Source organism: Ovis canadensis, chromosome 6 (genome assembly GCF_042477335.2).
Source record: "Ovis canadensis isolate MfBH-ARS-UI-01 breed Bighorn chromosome 6, ARS-UI_OviCan_v2, whole genome shotgun sequence".
In the NCBI taxonomy this organism is placed as follows: domain Eukaryota; kingdom Metazoa; phylum Chordata; class Mammalia; order Artiodactyla; family Bovidae; genus Ovis; species Ovis canadensis.
The window spans coordinates 40,824,421-40,844,150 of record NC_091250.1 but is presented as its reverse complement, the minus strand read 5'-3'; the positions used below and the strand labels follow the sequence as shown (position 1 = coordinate 40,844,150).

Sequence of the window (19,730 nt, the reverse complement as noted above, 5' to 3'; positions counted from 1 at the left end):
TTTTTTAAACACATACATTAGCCTGACTATCCTTGGGACTTCCCCAACTCTGCAGGTATTTGGGAGTTTTAAACAATAGTGAACAGGGCTTGCGTCTCTGTATAAAACGTCTGAATTCCTTGTGTTCAACTTCATTTCCCTCATGACAATGGACTCTGGGATAACAGCTCAGTGGTTTTACACATTACAAAACATGGTACCACACTTTTAAAAGAGAGCATGATAGATCAAAAGAAAGAGAGAAAATTGGCCCAAGCCTATTCTTATGGTTATTTTTGACTTGAAATTTTAAAAATCTTTCTGTCTACAAAGTAATGTGGGTTTGTTTGCTAGGACTTGCATGAGTAAGTACCACAGAATGGCAGTACTTTAACAGAGGAAACTGATTGTCTCATGTTCTGGAGATTAGAAGCCCCAAATCAAGGTGTCAACCCCAAGGAGGGTTGGTTCCTTCTGGTGGCTATGAGGGGGGATCTGCTCCAGCTCACCCTCCTTGACTTACAGATGGCCGTCTTTAGGGAGAGTGTTCACAAGGCACGCTCCCTGTGTTCAAGTCTGTCTCCAAAAGTCCTATTTTTATGGTCCTATTGAATTAGGACCCACCTTGAAAATGGAAGTGTTAGTCACTCAGTCGTGTGTGACTCTTTATGACCCCATGGACTGTAGCCCACCAGGCTCCTCTGTCCAAGGGGTTCTCCAGGCAACAATTCTGGAGTGAGTAGCCATTCTCTTCTCCAGGGGATCTTCCCAACCCAGGAATCGAACCCAGGTCTCCTGAACTGCAGGCAGATTCTTTACCATCTGAGCCACCAAGGGAGGAGACCCCTAGGACCCACCTTAAGAACCCTCATTATAACTTGCTAAAGACCCTGTCTCCAAATAAGGAAGCATTCTGAGGTACTAGGGCTCAGCACTTCAACATAAGAGTGTTCAGGATACAGTTCAACCGATAACACGCTGGGATAAGGCAAACCCCTCCTTTCCCCTTCAGCCTCATCCAGCAATTTTCTTTTCTTGATGTCTTGGCTCAGAGTTTGGCCTCAGGGCTACCAGGGTGGAGAATATTGCTGAGGTAATCTCTGAGAGGAAAACCCAGTGCAGGAAGAGTCCCTCCGTAGTTCACTCTGAGTGAAAGTGCTGCTCTCTCTTCCCCAGGTGGTACCACGGCAATCTCACCCGCCATGCCGCTGAGGCACTGCTCCTCTCCAACGGACGTGATGGGAGCTACCTTCTGCGGGACAGCAACGAAAGGATTGGGCTCTACTCCCTCTCTGTGAGGTAGGGTTCATAAGAACTCTATGAGTTTAGTGGGATCCCATCTCTTCCTTATATGGGCACTGACTTCAGCATCACATGCAGACTGCCAGAAGATGGAATTCGCTTGATTTTTGTTAGATCAGCAGGTCCAAGGATGCCAAGCTCTGAGTGGTGAGACTGCAGAAAACATGCCTGCTCCTTCCATTAGCAGGGGAAATATTATTAGAGCTGGGACCAAAACAAAATGTTAAAGCTGAAGGAGATTTTATGAATTATTTAATCTAAAACTCTTGCTTGACTGAGGAAGAAACTGAAGTGGTAAAGTGTCTTCCACTCAATAAAAGAGTGCTAGAAACAGCACCAGAATCCTCATCCCTGGAGCCTGGCCCGGTACCCTTTTCACTGTTGTTTGCTTTCTCTGGAAAATCAAAATGACTTATGGCTATGAAACTTTCATAACCACAAACTCCAGCAGGCAACATGCAACTTTTAATTTTTTTCTATAAACAGAATTTCTCAAAGTTCCATTTCCCCCCACTGTTAAGAAAGTTAATCTAGTCCCCACCGGATATGCCTGGCTCAAAACAGTCATTGGCCAGCCCTTTCAGGGTTTCTCTCGCACACTTTCTCCTGGCTGACTTCCCTTTCAGAGAAGGTGACCTAGCCACCTGATAATCAGGGGGAGTCATTGCTTATCTGTTAGTACCGGTCACCTTGGCTTCCACTGACATATAGCAAGTCTCACTGGGTTCACAGGCAGTTGCTAGGATATGAGGACTCCATGAAATTGCCCTCGGCTACCCACCCATTCTTGCCTGGAGAATCCCAGGGATGGAGGAGCCTGGTGGTGGCTCCTGGAGGAGCCATCTATGGGGTCGCACAGAGTCAGACACGACTGAAGCGACTTAGCAGCAGCAGCACCCACCCATTAACCTCAAACCATTATTGTTTTATTTTGTTTATAAATTTTTCTAAACAACATCTTTGGAAAATTTTTAATCAAAAGTGGAATTCTGCTTGAAGTAGGAATTCAACTCTGGGTTAAGCAGGAATTGTGCTTTCTCGAATCAACAGCAAATGTTAAAATTATATTTAATGGTTGGATTGTTGATCCTTTATTGCGTGGATCACTCCAAAATCTCAGACAAACCTGTGGAATTGTTGGCTCAAAGAAAGATAACTTTTCACTTTTACATGTTTCATAAGGCTTATAAAGAGATAACACATATATTACATCTATATACAAATTTAAAATATAAATTGTTAATTTCCATTACAAGCACTTGGAAATGCTTTTTTTTTTTTTTTTTGGAAATGCTTTAAAAACTAATAACCACCAGCAAAAGTGAGATGAACCAAAGACCAGCTCAGGAGAATGGTTGTTTTTATTCATTTGTTCATTCACTTCCTTAATAATATTTCAGAGCAGCCACTCTGTGCTTACCACTTTAATAAGTGTTGTAGGAGATTCAAAGACCTTGTCTTCAGGAAGTCTAGCCTCACAGGGGCAATGAGGCCATATATAAATACTTTACTACAAAGGAGAGTGCTCTAAATGACGTGAAGACAGCAAGGTAAGTGTGTGAATTGTTGAGAAGAGAAAAAACAAGTAACTCAAGCTGGAATACCATGCAATATTTGATAGAGTAAGTGGTATTTGAACGGACACAATCAAAAACAAAGCGGAAGAAGTCACAGGTGAAGGGAACAGTACAAGCTAAGGAACAAAGGCAGAAGCTCCTAGGAGAATAGTACAGCTGGTTGGACGATGGCAGTTGCCAAAACGTGGTCCCCAGACCTGTAGCACCACTTCAGAGCCTGTTAGGAACACAAGTCTTGGGCCCAGCCCTGGACCTACTGAATCAGGAATTCAGGGGGTAAGGCCCAGAAACTTGCACCCTCTAGGTGATTCTGACTTCTGGTTTTTGCTTAAGGTGGAAAATTACCTGAAAGAGAATAATAGTGGAAGTGAGGCCATATGTGTATGTGTGTGTGTGTATATGTTTATAGATATAGATATATATAAAATTTAATTTTCTGCCTTATTTCAAAAATGGCAATGAAGGAAAGTTGGTATTTTATTCAGCAGGGAGTGAAACAGGTGTGGGAGGCAAAGGACTGGGCTCACATAACTGATTAAGTGAAAAGAGGCAGAATTTGTACTGACTCCCAAGTAAGGGAGGAGGACCAGGCACAGAGGAGAATCTGGGGAGAGGGTGGCCTGCCATTTCTATCATCTCTCTTCCTGTCTCTCTTACACTTACGCCTCCAGCAAAATACAAACAATCCATTTGAAAAATGAGCAGAAGACCTTAATAAATGTTTCTCCAAAAAAGACATACAGATAAGTGCATGAAAAGATTCTCGACATTACTAATTATTAGAGGAGTGCTATTCTTTAAATGCCAGCGGTTTTGGTGATTGTGTCATAACTCTGTTTTGAGAAGGGTTTCACAGTGATACTAATGCCTAAGGTTACATTTCCCTTCAAAAAAGATACTTGTTTCTTAAGTAGCATTAAGTTTTTTTTTTTCCTTTTTTTTTCTTTTAGAGCCAAAGACTCAGTCAAACACTTTCATGTTGAATATACTGGATATTCATTTAAATTTGGCTTTAATGAATTCTCATCTTTGAAGGATTTTGTCAAGCATTTTGCAAATCAGCCTTTGATTGGAAGTGAGACAGGTAAGCTATGCACATATAGTTGACCTGAGAGATATTATTTCCGGAGGGAGGGGGGGACAAATGGATTTCAAGTAAATGGTTGTCACTTCTATTGGATTATTTGCATACTATATATAATGCTTAGAAACATATTTTTTCAATTACTGTGCCATATGCTACATAAATAAATTATATGTATTATATATACATATACATTTCAGTATTATCTTTAGGAGAAAACAAAATGCTTTGTACAAAATAGGTATTTTTCTCAGGATATATTATTTAGTGGATTGACTAAGAGCACACATTTTTAAAAAATGGCCTAATGATATATACAATAAAGAAAGAAAGAATAAAGGAAAGAACAACTTTTTGATTCATCAGAAGTTTAGGTATGGGCAGTTTGCCTATCTGGGAGACACAAAATGCTCATTTTGAACAGTTTTTGAGCATTTTTAAAAATGAAATTTACACTTAAATTTCCCCAAAGGTCATTGAATAGTGAAAATACTGACTAAAAATTGTTCTCCTAAGTCTTGGTTTCTTGTAAATTTTTAAATGCGGCTTAAGTATGCCTGAAAAAGTTTGAAATTTCCTTTTCGGGTGGTTAGAGTCAAACCAGAAAATTCAAATTAAAACCAAAACACACTATCTTGACTTTTTAATTATCTAACTCATTTGTCTATACTATTTAAAGTATGTAAAAGATTTCCTTTGTATTTGTGTTAAAAGAATCACAATTTTGTATGTCCTAAATGATGATAATTCTCAGTTAATCAAAAGTTGGACAATTCCAAGAATCAAGCACAAAAGGAATTCAAGCATTAATAACACAGTCAGTTGCTAAGAATTTGTACACACTCATGTTCACGGTAAACTCGGTTAGCGGGCTTTTTGTTAACCACTCTGGGGAGAGATACGATTGCCTTTTCCTCTTCTGCTATTTCTGTGGCCTGAACAGACCCTGATATGAATCATACAGTGTTGAGCAGAGACGGAAACCACAAAATAGTTGCCTTACCTTATACTGACCGTGCAAGGTCTTTAATAGAATATTCCAAACTGTAAGACTGAAGTGATCTTTTTTTTCCTTTTTTCTGGTGAAAATCCTCCTAATAAACCCTGAAAATTACCATTTAACCAGCAGTAGTTCTCATAAACAAAGGGCAAGGGGGGATGAATTTATTTCCGTTGCTACCTTGGCCTGTTGTTGTTAAGTTGCTAAGTTGTGTCTGACTCTTTCTGACCTCATGGGACTGCAGCAGTCAGGCTCCCTGGTCTTTCACTGTCTCCCAGAATTAGCTCAAATTCATGTCCACGGAGTCAGTGATGCTATCTAGTCATCTCATCCTCTGTCGTCCCCTTCTCCTTTTGCCTTTGATCTTTCCCAGCATCAGGGTCTTTTCCAATGAGTCGGCTCTTCCCATCAGGTGGCCAAAGTATTGGAGCTTCACTTCAGCATCAGTCCCTCCAATGAATATTCAGGGTTGATTTCCTTTAGGATGGACTGGTTGGATCTCCTTTCAGTCCAAGAGACTCTCGAGTCTTCTCCAACACACTACAGTTCAAAAACATCAATTTTTTGGTGCTCAGCCATCTTTGTGGGCCAACTCTAACATCCCTAAATGACTACTGGAAAAACTATAGCTTTGACTAGACGGACCATTGTCAGCAAAGTGATGTGTCTGCTTTTTAACATGCTGTCTAGGTTTGTCATAGCTTTCCTTCCAAGAACCAAGAGTCTTTTAATTTCGTGGCTGTAGTCACCATCTGCAGCGATTTTGGAGCCCAAGAAAATCTTTCACTGTTTCCACTTATTTCCCCTTCTATTTGCCATGAAGTAATTGGACTGGATGCCATGATCTTAGCTTTTTGAATGTTGAGTTTTAAGCCAGCCTTTTCATTCTCGTCTTTCACCCTCTCCAAGAGGCTTTTTAGTTCCTCTTTAATTTCTGCCATTAGAGTAGTATCATCTCCATATCTAAAGTTGTCGATATTTCTCCTGGCAATCATGATTCCAACTTGTGATTCATCCAGCCCAGCATTTCTCATGATATACTCTGCTTATAAGTTAAATATGTAGGGTGACAATATACAGCCTTGATGTACTCCTTTCCCAATTTGGAACCAGTTCATTGTTCCATGTCCAGTTCTAACTGTTGCTTCTTGTCCTGAATACAGATTTCTCAGGAGACAGGTATAGGGGTCTGGTATTCCCATTTCTTTAAGAATTGTCCACAGCTTGTTGTGATCCACATAGTCAAAGGCTTTAGCATAGTCAATGAAGCAGAAGTTTTTTTGGAATTCCCTTGCTTTTTCTATGATCCAGTGGATGTTGGCAATTTGATCTCTGGTTCATCTGCCTTTTCTAAATCCAGTTTGTACATCTGGAAGTTCTTGGTTCATGTACTGCTGAAGCCTGGCTGAAGGATTTTGAGCATTACCTTGCTAGCTTGTGAAATGAGTGCAATTGTGTGGTAGTTTGAACATTCTTTGGCAATTCCTTTCTTTGGGATTGGAATTGAAAACTGACCTTTTCCAGCCCTGTGGCCATTGCTGAGTTTTCCAAATTTGCTGGCATATTGAGTGCACCGCTTTCATAGCATCATCTTTTAGGATTTGAAATAACTCAGCTGGAATTCCATCACCTCCAGTAGCTTTGTTAGTAGTGATGCTTCTTAAATCCCGTTTGACTTGACTTCCCACTCCAGGAAGTCCAACTCTAGGTGAGTGACCACACCATGGTGGTTATCAGGGTCATTTGGACATTTTTTGACTTCCTTGGAAGTCACAGAGTCAGCACTGTGACCTATGAACAGTTCTGTGTATTTTTGCCACCTCTTCTTAATCTCTTCTGCTTCGTAGGTCCTTACCATTTCTTTTCTTTATCATGTCCATCCTTGCATGAAATGTTCCCTAAATATTTTCAATTTTCTTGAAGAGATTTCTAGTCTTTCCCATTTCCTCATTCAATCATTTTCCTCTATTTCTTTGCATTATTCACTTAAGAAGGCCTTTTTATCTCTCCTTGCTATTCTTTGAAACTCTGCATTCAGATTGGCTTATCTTTCCCTTTCTTCCAGAGAAGGCAATGGCAGCCCACTCCAGTACTCTTGCCTGGAAAATCCCATGGACAGAGGAGCCTGGTAGGCTGCAGTCCATGGGGTCACTAAGAGTCGGACACAACTGAGCAACTTCACTTCCCTTTCTTCCTTGCTTTTTGCTTCTCTTCTTTTCTCAGCTATTTGTAAACCCTCTTCAGACAACCACTTTGCCTTCTTGCATTTCTTTTTTGGAGGGATGGTTTTGGTCACCACCACCTGTTCAATGTTACAAACCTCCATCCATAGTTCTTCAGGCACTCCATCAGATCTAATCCCTTGAATCTATCTGTCACTTCCATTGTATAATCGTAAGGGATTTGATTTAGGTCATACCTGAATGGTCTAGTGGTTTTCCCTACTTCCTTCAATTTAAGTCTAAATTTGACAATAAGGGGATCATGATCTGAGCCACAGTCACCTCCCAGTCTTGTTTTTACTGACTATATAGAGCTTCTTCATCTTAGGTTGCAAATAATATAATCAATCTGATTTTGGTATTGGCCATTTGGTCCTATACATGTATGGAGTTGTCTCTTGTGATATTGAAAGAGAGTGTTTGCTATGACCACTGCATTCTCTTGGCAAAACTGTTAGCCTTTCTCCCGCTTCATGTTGTACTCCAAGGCCAAACTTACCTGTAACTCCAGGTATCTCGTGACTTCCCACTTTTACATTCCAATCCCCTATGATGAAAAGGACATCTTTTTTTTTTTTTCCCCCTCTTCTTATATTAGTTCTAGAAGGTCTTGGAGGTCTTCATAAAACCATTCAACTTCAATTTCTTTGGCATTAATGGTTGGGGCATAGACTTGGATTACAATGATGTTGAATGGTTTGCATTGAAACAAACTGAGATCATTTTGTCAGTTTTGAGATTGTACCCAAGTACTGCATTTTGGACTCTTCTGTTGACTATGAGGCCTACTCCTTTTCTTCTAAGGGATTCTTGCCCACAGTAGTAGATACAATGATCATCTGAATTAAACTTGCCCATTCCTGTCCATTTTAGTTCACTGATTTCTAAGATGTTGGTGTTCACTCCTGCCTGGAAAGTTTTTAAATTTCTTAAATCTCTTCCCTTCAGGCTTATTTCCTACTTGTGTCCCAACCTACACTTATTTTTGCTCCATTCTTGGGCACTGGCAATGGATAGTAGATGTTGAAGCTGAGGACTCTGTTTCACCTACTTTGATTTTTGTCCTTCTCTTTGTCCCCCAGGTGCTGGGACAGTGAGTGATACTTTGGACGAGTGAATGAGTGAATGAATGAATGATGAGCTGCAGCTCTTTGTGTCTTTCAGAGCCAGACCATTGTTGCTTTCAGCCTTCTTTTCTCTTTCCAAGCAAAGCTGACTCCCTTCTTTTAAACTCTCCCTCTAGATTCTATTTTCAATCTCTTTGGTCATTCTCCATGCTCCTGTCTGAATTTTCTCCAAGTTAGGAAAAGGTACATATTCTGCATACCAGCAGATTTTAAAAATCTTTTTTTTTTTAGTTTTTTTTTAAACTGAAGTGTAGTTGATGGATAATACTATATGTGTACATATAGTGATTCACAATTTTAAAGTTTTACTCTGTTTATAGTATTATAAAATATTGGTTATATTCCCTGTTCTATACAATTATCCATGAAGCTTATTTTTGTATATTAGAGTTTATACCTCTTAATCACCTACTCCTATGCTGCCCTTCCCCTTTCCCTCTCTCCACTGATAGCCACTAGTTTGTTCTCAATATTTGTGAGTCTACTTCCTTTTTATTTTATTCACTGTGGTGATGGTTTAGTCGCTCAGTTGTGTCCAACTCTTGAGATGCCATGGACTGTAGCCCACCAGGCTCCTCTGTCCATGAGATTTTCCAAGCAAGAATACTAGAGTGGATTGTCATTTCCTTCTCCAGGGGATCTTCCCAGCCCAGGAATCAAACCTGGGTCTCCTGCATTGCAGGCAGATTCCCGAGTTTGTTCTATTTTTTAGACTCCACATATAAGTGATATACAATATTTATCTTTCTCTGTCTGACTTACTTCACTTAGCCTTATGCCCTCCATCCATATTGCTGCAAATAGCAAGATTTCATTTTTTATGGCTAAGTAGTAATTCACTGTGTGCATATATGTGTGTCTTATTTGAAATGAACGTGTTACAGTACTTTCTGGCTGAACCTTCCTGGCACTGATCCAATCACTAGGTGATTGGGACAATGTTGGGACATTGGGACAATGTTAAGCTTTTCCAGCAAATACAGTCATCTGAATAAATGTCTGTGGCTAATACAATAAAGATTATAATGATTTGTAACCCAGACTCCTACAGTAGATTTCTCCAGATCTAAAGCTTGCTATATCTCTTGTCATTACTGTAATATTTATTTTATTTATTGCAATAAAACTTGGGAAACTGAGATTTTCATCCTTTCCATTGCCTCTCCTCTCTTCTATTCATTACCAAGTTGGGAATTTGCTACTATTTAAACCTCTGCTATAGACTCCAGGTGGTGATAGATATGCACTTGACAGTCTGGCTTCCAGCCCTTGAGTTATATTCCAGTAACTATAAACATTCCTCTTATCTGTCCCTGCCAGCTGAAGGCAAAGCCACCAAAGCTGGAAACAAGAGGCAAAACCCATAACTTATGAGTGTTCCTCATAGGCCTCAGGAAACAAGATAACATGCACCATGTGCAGAAGCTGTGATGGCTCTTAAACCCAGATGATCCTTGGAAGTCACAGAGTCAGCACTGTGACCTATGAACAACCATGAACAGAAACTGGGATTCCATCTCCTAAAAACCAAACTCTTGTTCATTTAAGAGCTGGCTCCTGCAAAATTGTAATTCAAGAAGATACATGTGCCCTATATTCATAGCAGCACCATTCACAATAGCCAAAATGTGGAAACAACCTAAATGTCCATTGGCAGATGAGTGGACAAAGATGCGATATACATGTATATCTCACACACACACACACACACACACACATGCAGGAATACTACTAAGCCACAGAAATGAAACATTGCCATTTGCAGCAACAAAGATGCAACTAGAGATCGTCATGCTAGGTGAAATAAGTCAAAAAAAGAAAGACAAATACCATGTGATATCACTTACACATGGAGTCTAAAATATGGCACAAATGAACCTATCTATGAAACAGAACCTGACTCGCATAAGGAACAGACTTGTGGCTGCCAAGGGCAGGGGGCAGTGGAAGAAGCGTGAATTGGGAATTTGGGGTTAGCAGATGAAAGCTATTATATATGGAATGGATGGGCAACAAGGTCCTACTCTATATCACAGGGAACTAATATTCCCTGTCCTGTGATGAACCATAATGGAAAAAATATAAAAAGAATATAGAACCATAATGGAAAAGAATATAAAAAAGAATATATATATATACATATATATGGCTGAATCACATTGCTGTGCAGCAAAATTAATACAAACTGTAAACCAACTATACTTCAATAAAAAAATTTTAAATTAATAAAAAAGAATTGGCTTCCAGTGATCAGGAGACCTCCACCTAATGATTTCTTGCTCACTAGCAGATGAAGTGCAAATTCTTATTAAAATTTTTGCTCGGTTAAGGATCACCTGGAGAAGCATTTTTCTGCATTGTAGATGAGACCCTGTCAGGGTCCTGACATCCAGATCTCTGGAATGGGAAGGAGTAGAGCTGGGTATTTTAGGCCTCTCAGCCCAGAGCCCACTCAGGCCAGCCTCACTTGGTAGGCTCTGGGAGTAAGTTTATTTAAGAGAGACTTTATCTTTGATGGCAATGGGAGAGATAATCAAATAACCAACAACTGTAAGCCTTTGCTTTACAGTTTTCTGTCTATATAATGTCTTTCATAGAGTGAAACCAGAATGCTTGATTCTGGGTCATCAGAAAATATTTGCACTCAAGATAGGTAAAAGTGTTAATCTATAGGTATGTATACTCTTTTAAGATTATTTCCCCTATTTTATTCTTATTTTCTTTTCTTTAAACTCCCGGGATTTCTGTTTCCTTAATAAAGAATAAAGATTCTTGTGAGTAAGATCTAACCCTCCTAATAACTTCAGGATTCTATTATTCTTTAATCTCTTTTCCCCTTGTTGTAATCTCTCCAATCTCCATTAAAGTTTCTGTTCACTGTAATTTCTTCTTATTTCACTCTTAAGATACTTCTCCTTCTCAAAACCCAATCATCTCCCAAGTATATCATACAATTTGCCCATTTGCTTTTACTGTATTTAATAGCCCTTTTACCTTTAAACATATTTTTATAAGATATTTCAATTGTTTGATGTGGACCATTTTTTAAGTCTTTATTGCATTTACTACAGTATTGTTTCTGTTTTATGTTTTGGCCACGAGACACGTGGGATCTTAGCTTCCCAACCAAGGACTGAACCCACATCCACTGCACTGAAAGGTGAAGTCTTAATCAGTGGATTGCAAGGGATGTCCCTAACTATTTTTAACCCACTTATTTTTTAAACATCTTCACATTCATATATAAACTCTATGAGAAGAAGGATTCTTGTCTTTTTTCCCCCTGTTATGCCCCATAACCTAAAAGAATAAATGCTAATCATGACCCACAGCTTTCTGTGGACAGTATACCAATACCAATGTCCACACTGCAGCTTTTGGGACAACATAACAACTAGCAAGCTGCTGGCAATTTTTACTTCCAAAATATGTACAAAGCATAATTTGAAAATGATTTGTGTTGTATGCATGCTCAGTAATGATTAAATTCAGACTCTACCTTTCATTTGTAATAGTACAGTGAAGTGGCTCAGTCGCATCCGACTCTGCAACCCCGGACTGTAGCCCACCAGGCTCCTTCGCCCATGGGATTTTCCAGGCAAGAATTCTGGAGTGGGTTGCCATTTCGTTCTCCAGAGGACCTTCCCAATCCAGGGATTGAACCTGGGTCTCCCACGCTGCAGGTAGACTCCTTATCGTCTGAGCCACCAGGGAAGCCCTGTAATAGTAAGACGTTATGTGAATCTTCTACTCATATTTGTACATGGCTTCTAAAGTCAACTCAAATAGATTTGAAAATATGAGAATTATTTTTAGTATGGACATGTTTGGTTCATTATTAATTTTTAATGAATCCTCTGGTATTTGACTCCAGAGAAGACAATGGCACCCCACTCCAGTACTCTTGCCTGGAAAATCCCATGGACAGAGGAGCCTGGTAGGCGGCAGTCTATGGGGTTGCACAGAATTGGACACAACTGAAATGACTTAACAGCAGCAGCAGCTTGTATTTGACTAACATTTGTCTTGGAAAATGTACCCGGCATTTATCTTTATGCTTACATGTCCAAATAGTATTAAAATAAAAATTGCCTTTTCCATTACCTTTTCTCTATATTGCAATACTTTTGTACATGAAATTGTCATGTACAATTTATTATAGAAATTACTGTGTTGTGACTTTAATCACCTAACTAGCATGAAAAAAAGAATAAGTGCTGTGTTTGTGCTTACCCTTTATAGTGATTGGTTCTCAGTTTTGAAGATCCTATCTGGTTCTTTGTTAAATGTCAAATTTCCACTTCTCTTTTTGTTCTGATACGGGGATTCCCAACCTTTTGATAACTGCTATAGTTATTATTATTTTATTTTGTGACTCTAGCCATTCCATCCAGGTGACATTTTAAAATAATTAAGTTAAAATTAATTTTAATTTGAGACTTCTGTGACAGTTCTGAAAATAATTGGTGATAACTTGGAATATTGTCAAACCACAACCAGGAGTCACTTCTTTTTTTTTTTTCTTAATGCTTATGTTCGTTTATTTACCTTTGGCTGTGCTGGGTCTCCATTGCTGCTTGGGCTAGCTGCAGGGCGCAGGCTTCTCACTGCACTGGTTTCTCTTGTTGCAGAGCACGGGCTCTAGGGCATATGGGCTTTAGCAGCTGCAGCACGTAGCCTGGGTAGTTGCTTACTCCTAAGCTCTGGAGCACAATAGCTGTGTGCACAGGCTTAGCTGCTCCAGGGACGTAGGATCTTCTTGGATCATGGGTTGAACTGGTGTCTCCTGCATTGACATGTGAATTCTTTACCACAAAGCCACCAGAGAAGCCCAGAAGTCACTTCTTTAGTTTGTTTGCCAGAAATACAAATCTTCATTTGTAGATGAGGCATGTTTGGAAAAGTAAAAAGCAGGCAAGGAAGAGAATGAAACAAACCTTTGCAGACTTTTAGTAAGTTCCAGGCATGCTATTAGATATTTTCACACATACCAAGGTATTTAATCTTCTGGACCACCCACAATAGTGGTAAAGTCATCCTATTTTCAGATTAGGAAATAAAAACTCAGAGATTTTAATTTATTTGTCCAAGCTGCACATATAGAGAACATTAGCGTTGAGATTGGAATCCAGGCTAACCTGGTTTTAAAGCCTGTGTGCTTTCCATTCACTTTGTGTTCTCCTAAAACCGGTGTCCCAGTGACACTACAGGCAATACTGCCACAGCACAGCATGGTTTTGACTGGATTAGGATGGAGGGTCCATGCCACGCGATGCACAAAATGCTCGTAGGATATGGCAGGCCTACAGTACATTGTTTAGTCCTCAGTCTCCTTAAAGCCTATAATAATATTTCTGATATGATATAAAACCCTTGTTCTAAAGAATATGACTCAATTTGAGCTTTGTGTTTATTGTTATTCTTAATTTATTAACATTAATTTTTACTGGAGAAATTTTTCTAGAAAATCATAAAACACCAAAAAAGTTGACTAGGGCTTCCCTGGTGGTCCAGTGGTTAAGAATACACTTTGCAAGGCAGGGGACATGGATTCAATCCCTGGTCGGGGAACTAAGATCCCACATGCCGTGGGGCACAACTACTGAGCCCATGCACATTAGGGTGCATGTTCCGCAACAAGAGATGCCACTGCAAGGAGAAGCCCATGCTAGCAACTAGAGGACCAGCAATAAAGACTCAGTGCAGCCAAAAATAAAATAATCAAATACATTTAAAAAAAAGTTGACTAGAACACATCCTCCAAATACTTAGGCCCATCTCATGTATGCCTCTCCAGAAAGAATATAAAACAGCCTATGTAACTACAGTAAAGTTAAATAAAATTCAAAGTTTGAAGAGAAGGGGGAGGAAAAGAAAAATGAGAGGCAAAAATAAAATGACATCAGAAGTGAAGTATATCAGATGAATATTGCACATTCACTGAAACAGGATAAACCTTTGGTTACTATGCATCCTAATATTTCTTCACTTTCAGTTGGGCTTGTGCAGTTAACTAGATTTATGCAATGTTGGAATTGGAAGGGAGCTCAGAGACCATTTAATTACTCCTTTACAAATGAAGAAACTGAGGTCTGGTGAGAAACGTTGAAGTAAAAACTCTCCTTTTCTTTTCTTAAGCTGCTTCTTGAAGAATCCATTTCATCAAATTTTGGTTGATACACGTAATTCTCTTGTCCACAATAACCAAAGTACATTTCACATGCCGTAGAGAGTTTCCATGGTGGTGATTATCACCAAGGCTAGGAAAAATGGACGGTATGATGTGTAAACATGTGAACCTCAGGTCTAACTCCAGCCTTTGCTATGTACCAGCTGTGTTTCTTCAGGCAAATTATGTAACCTCACTGAGCTTCAGCTTCATCATCTTATGAAATTAAGCTGATGGTAATAGTTGATACCTTAATGACTTGCTGTGAAGACTGGATGAGATTAGGCATGTAAGATAGTGATATTTATAATAATTCTTAGCATGGCAGAAATAATCATTATTAATTTTATTTTAAGAGGCCCTTTTATGGTAATTCATTCAATAGCTATATGCTAGAGCTATATATTTTTTGACATATCATGAAGCATTGGTTTAGGAACGATTGGATTAATGTTTACTTAAATCTCTGTAACGTCTTCTTCAAATTTTAAGTCAGTTCCATAGTGCACTCATATGAAAGGTAGAATCAAGTACTCCAAAAAAAAGTGACCTGATTTGCCTTGGATATTTATTATAACAGAATCTTCCCTTGGATATTATAACAGAATCTTCCCTTGCCCTGGCTGTCAGGTCCACTTTCCTTAACTCAGTGTATTTCTCCCTATGAGCCTGCTGCTGCTGCTGCTGCTGCTGCCGCTGCTGCTGCTGCTGCTGCTGCTGCTGCTGCCGCCGCTGCTGCTGCTGCTGCTGCTGAGTCGCTTCAGTCGTGTCCGACTCTATGCGACCCCATAGACGGCAGCCCACCAGGCTCCCCCGTCCCTGGGATTCTCCAGGCAAGAACACTGGAGTGGGTTGCCATTTCCTTCTCCAATGCATGAAAGCGAAAAGTGAAAGGCAAGTCGCTCAGTCGTGTCCGACTCTTAGCGACCCCATGGAATGCAGCTTACCAGGCTCCTCCGTCCATGGGATTTTCCGGGCAAGAGTACTGGAGTGGGGTGCCATTGCCTAACTCCTTCATGTGTAAACAAACGTGATTTTATCAGCACCATTTTATGATAGTTCAAGTTCATTTGCAGAGCAGGTAGCAAAGAAGAGAACAGAAAGACCGTCAGTACTCTTGTAACTCCCCTGGAAGGTCACCCTGTATTAGCAGGAGGAGATGGAGGGATCTGCCATGCATATGCAGCAGGAAAGCTTGTTTTCTGAACCTGAGGGCAATAATGAAGCATGGATGGATATGATCTTATTTTAATTTAATTCATAATTAATCATCTGTATTGAGAACCAGCTGTGAGCTGGGCACTGCTGGCCACTGGTAATACAGTGATGAAACAGGTATCGTCCTTGCCCTCCAGCCATCTTCCAGTCTAGGTGGGGAACCTGGGGGCAGCACTCACTTCAGTGGAAAAAGGAAATACTCTAAACAAAGTTTCCTTTTTAGGAGCTCTGTGTGCCCTGCACTATACTCTAGTTTAGATATCAAACCAGTGCCTGAGGCTTGAGACTGTCCTTACTTATTTTCGGAATTCCTGCTGGAATATAAGATAAGGAGTCTTTCAATGCAATCTCATAGTACTATACACTGAGTAGGTGTCTATAAGTTACAGTTCAAAAATATTCCCCCCCACCCAAGAGTTTCTGATACCAGGTTTCATGTCAAAGGCAGGAAACAACAATCTCCTTCATGTAGTTCGGAAACTGAAGTGAAACACAGCCAGGGTTCCAACCTGTAGTTGCAGAGCTTTCTTCTCTCTCTACCAGCCCCTGCCTCCTGTTTGTTGCCCTTTGTCAGAATCTTCTAACCAAGTCCTGGAATTTGTTTGGCCTGAATATCACTAACCCAGAGTTCTTCCTTATGGAGTCAGCATGCTGTCATGAACCTTGAATCTTCTAACTTAATAATAAGTCTGTGATGTCTACATTAGACAAGTTTATTCCAATTGCCAATGACAGAAACTAACCCTAGCCAGCTGAACTTAAAAAAAAAAAAAGATACGGGGAGAAAAGTGGGAATTTTTTGGAAAGATATTCGTATTCCCATTCAGAATTTAAGGGCAAGAGAAACAGAAAGAGACAACAAGGAATCAGCCAAGTGATCATGAGGCTACTCTGAAGCTTTCAGCTCACTGAAATACCTGCCTTCCTCATGCTCTGATCAACTCAAAAGTGTGCCTTCATGGAGTTACTTCTGAAACCAGCTTTCATGTCAAAGGCAGGAAACAACAGTCCCTTTCTTGAACTCAGAAACTGAAGTTAATGAACCGTCTCTCCAGAGGAGTGACTAAGCAGATCCCTGGGTCGGTCCAATGAGTGAGTACAGGTTAGGTGTCTGTGGAGGAGGGCTAGGATCTCTGGGGGTCTACCTCTGTGTAAGGGGTTGGGATGGTGTTTAGAAAAGAGAAAATCATTGTAAGCCTGGAAGCCATGCCAAGAAGTCCATATATTGGCCCTTCCTTGGGCAGAATGGTTGGCTAAGGAGACATGTCTCTCAGGAGGCCAGATTTTTATCAGTGGAAGCTTGAATTTTATAAGTAGCTTGCTATTTTCTTCATGACACCATTCAAACTAGCCTCATGCATGGTCTTAGTAGTTAAAATTAATATGTCAGTTCTGCTTTCCTGGTTGACTCAGTATCATTTACCTTAGTTTAGCTATTCACTGATTAAACTTCAGAGGAAGTTTTCAAAATAGAATTTGAGTGCTCCCAGTGGAGATATGGGTCTTCCCTGGTAGCTCAGCTGGTAAAAGAACCTGCCTGCAGTGCAGGAGACTCCTGTTTGATTCCTGGCTTGGAAAGATCCCCTGGAGAAGGGATAAGCTACGCACTCCAGTGTTCTTGGGCTTCCCTGATGGCTAAGTTGGTAAAGAACCTGCCTGTAATGCTGGAGACCTGGGTTCAGTCCCTGGGTGGGAAGATCCCCTGGAGGAGGGCATGGCAACCCACTCCAGTATTCTTGCCTGGAGAATCTCCGTGGACAGAGGAGCCTGGCAGGCTACAGTCCGTGGGGTCACAAAGAGTCGGACATGACTAAGCAACTAAGCACAGCACAGTGAAGATTTGGAGAGCTGAACTTGGGCTTGCTGTCCTGCCCTGTCCTTGCCCTGGCCAAGCTAACTGTGGACCTGGAAGCCTGGTTCATGTCATGCTCTCCCCTGCCTTACACCTGAATTACTGCGGCATTTGTGCACTCATCCATTCACTCACTAAGCTTTCCCTCTGTCAGAAGCTCTATCAGGAGGTAGGAATACAAAGATGAATCTGACACCATACCTGCTCTGAAAGGACTCACAGGGCTTGGAAATGTGTGTGTTGGAAAAGCAACGGCTCTATGGTCCCAAGTGATTACAGCGCTGCAGGCTCAGGCAGCAACCCTGGCCCAGAGATCCTTACACTGCAGCACAACGGGACCCTATGGCTAAGCTCACCACCCAGAAACGGATACTGCAGTAAACAGAATCATGACACTTCCCCACTTCAAAGGGTCATATCCCTCCCTGGAAGTGTAAATGCTGTTACACGGCAAAAAGGAATTCTGACTTTGAGATGCAGAGCTTATCCTGGATTGCCCAGGAGCATCCACTGTGATCACAGCAGAGAAGACCTGGAGAGACAGCAGCATGAGAAGGACCTGACCCACTGCAGCTGGCTTTAAAGATGGAGCAATGGAGCCGCCGATCAAGGAACGCAGCAGCCTACAGAAGCTAGAAAAGGCAAGGGAATGGATGGTCTCCGAGAGCCTCCAAAAGGAAAGCAGTTCTGCCAATACCGTCCCTTTAGATTCATGAGACCCGCTTCAGACTTCTGACCTCCAGAACTGTAGGATAATCAAGTCAAGTTACGTCACTATGTTTGTGATGATTTGTTACAGCAGCAATCAGTTCAGTTCAGTTCAATTGCTCAGTCATGTCCGACTCTTTGCGACCCCATGGACTGCAGCACACCAGACCTCCCTGTCCATCACCAACTCCCAGAGTGCACCCAAACCCGTGTCCATTGAGTCGGTGATGCCATCCAACCATCCAGTCCTCTGTTGTCCCCTTCTCCACCCACCCTCAATCTTTCCCAGCACCAGGGTCTTTTCAAATGAGTCAGCTCTCTGCATCAGGTGGCCAAAGCACTGGAGTTTCAGCTTCAACATCATAGGAAACTAGTATAGGCAAGTATATACCTGGGTGACGCTTGGTTTTATGCAAAAGGACAGAGGATTGACCAGGGGCATCTTTCTAGGGCATCATTTAAAATAGTATTTTCATATTAAGCATATGAATAGGATGATAATTTAGCATCACCTTTGAATTTGAATGGCAACCCACTCCAGTATTCTTGCCTGGAAAATCCCATGGACAGAGGAGCTTGGCAGTCTACAGTCCCTGGGGTTGCAAAGAGTCGGACACAACTGAGCGACTTCCCTTCACTTGAAGATGAAGCACAAGATTTCACTTTTTTTCTTTTTTTTCTAATTTGTGCGCTGCATTGAGCCCTGAGCTCTGGTCTTCTTCTCCTCCACTGTCAGACACGGAAGTATTAAGAGGCATCTGTCTGAGTGCTACAGTCAGTGACAATCTAGACTACTACCATTGTTATTCTTAGCACATAGTTACATTTAGGTCTTTTTTACCTAATTTTAAAATCCATGTTCCCAAAGATGGTGCTCACTGGAACTTCACTTAAGAATTTTAAAATATATCAGAACGTAACAACATCTAACATTGTTATAATCCTTTCTCAAGCCCTTCTTTATTTGGGGCTTAAAACAAATAAGCTTCATGAAGAAAGGGTAATCATTCTCACTTGTCAGAGGAAGAAAGAGAAGCTTGGAATAGAATGTCCAAAGTAACAGGGGCTGAGTGCCATGGCGGCTCTTTCCGCAAAGCCAGGGTGGCTGCCAGAGAGTGTTTCTCTCGGGTAGGTCCCTGGGTAGCCAGTTCCCAGTTCCCCAAGCATCTGCTGTGTCACAGCTGCATCCAGACGGCCCCTGGGCCTGCACAACGGCTGCTCTGGGTTTAGGTGTCACTGCTTTCATTATGACTATGAACCTGTAACCGGCCCCTTGTCCCCATATGACTGGATCTGTTCTCACGAAAGAATCGCCTCAACAAAAAGGAGTGCAGGCAGTGTGCAAGAGCAGGACTGGGCCTTCTGAGAACTGCAAAAGCCACTTTTCACTGTGATCCCAGCGCTCCCGAGATGAGCTGGGTGCAGAGCGAGGAGGAGGCCACTGTTTGGGGGCCAGGGCGAGTGCGCCTCTTTGGCTGTTCTCAGTGACCCT

General features: G+C 41.1%; 1 protein-coding gene across 3 annotated transcripts in view; it reads left to right on the top strand.

Moving 5' to 3' along the window:
• The window catches only part of DAPP1 (dual adaptor of phosphotyrosine and 3-phosphoinositides 1), a 58,984-nt gene that overhangs the window by 20,568 nt on the left and 18,686 nt on the right, over positions 1 to 19,730 (top strand). For all 3 annotated transcript variants that reach the window (XM_069593633.1, XM_069593635.1, XM_069593636.1), the window contains exons 2-3: positions 1,156 to 1,278; positions 3,809 to 3,942. In XM_069593633.1, the coding sequence (XP_069449734.1) occupies positions 1,156 to 1,278; positions 3,809 to 3,942 (257 nt within the window). The remainder of the gene's footprint in view (positions 1 to 1,155; positions 1,279 to 3,808; positions 3,943 to 19,730) is intronic.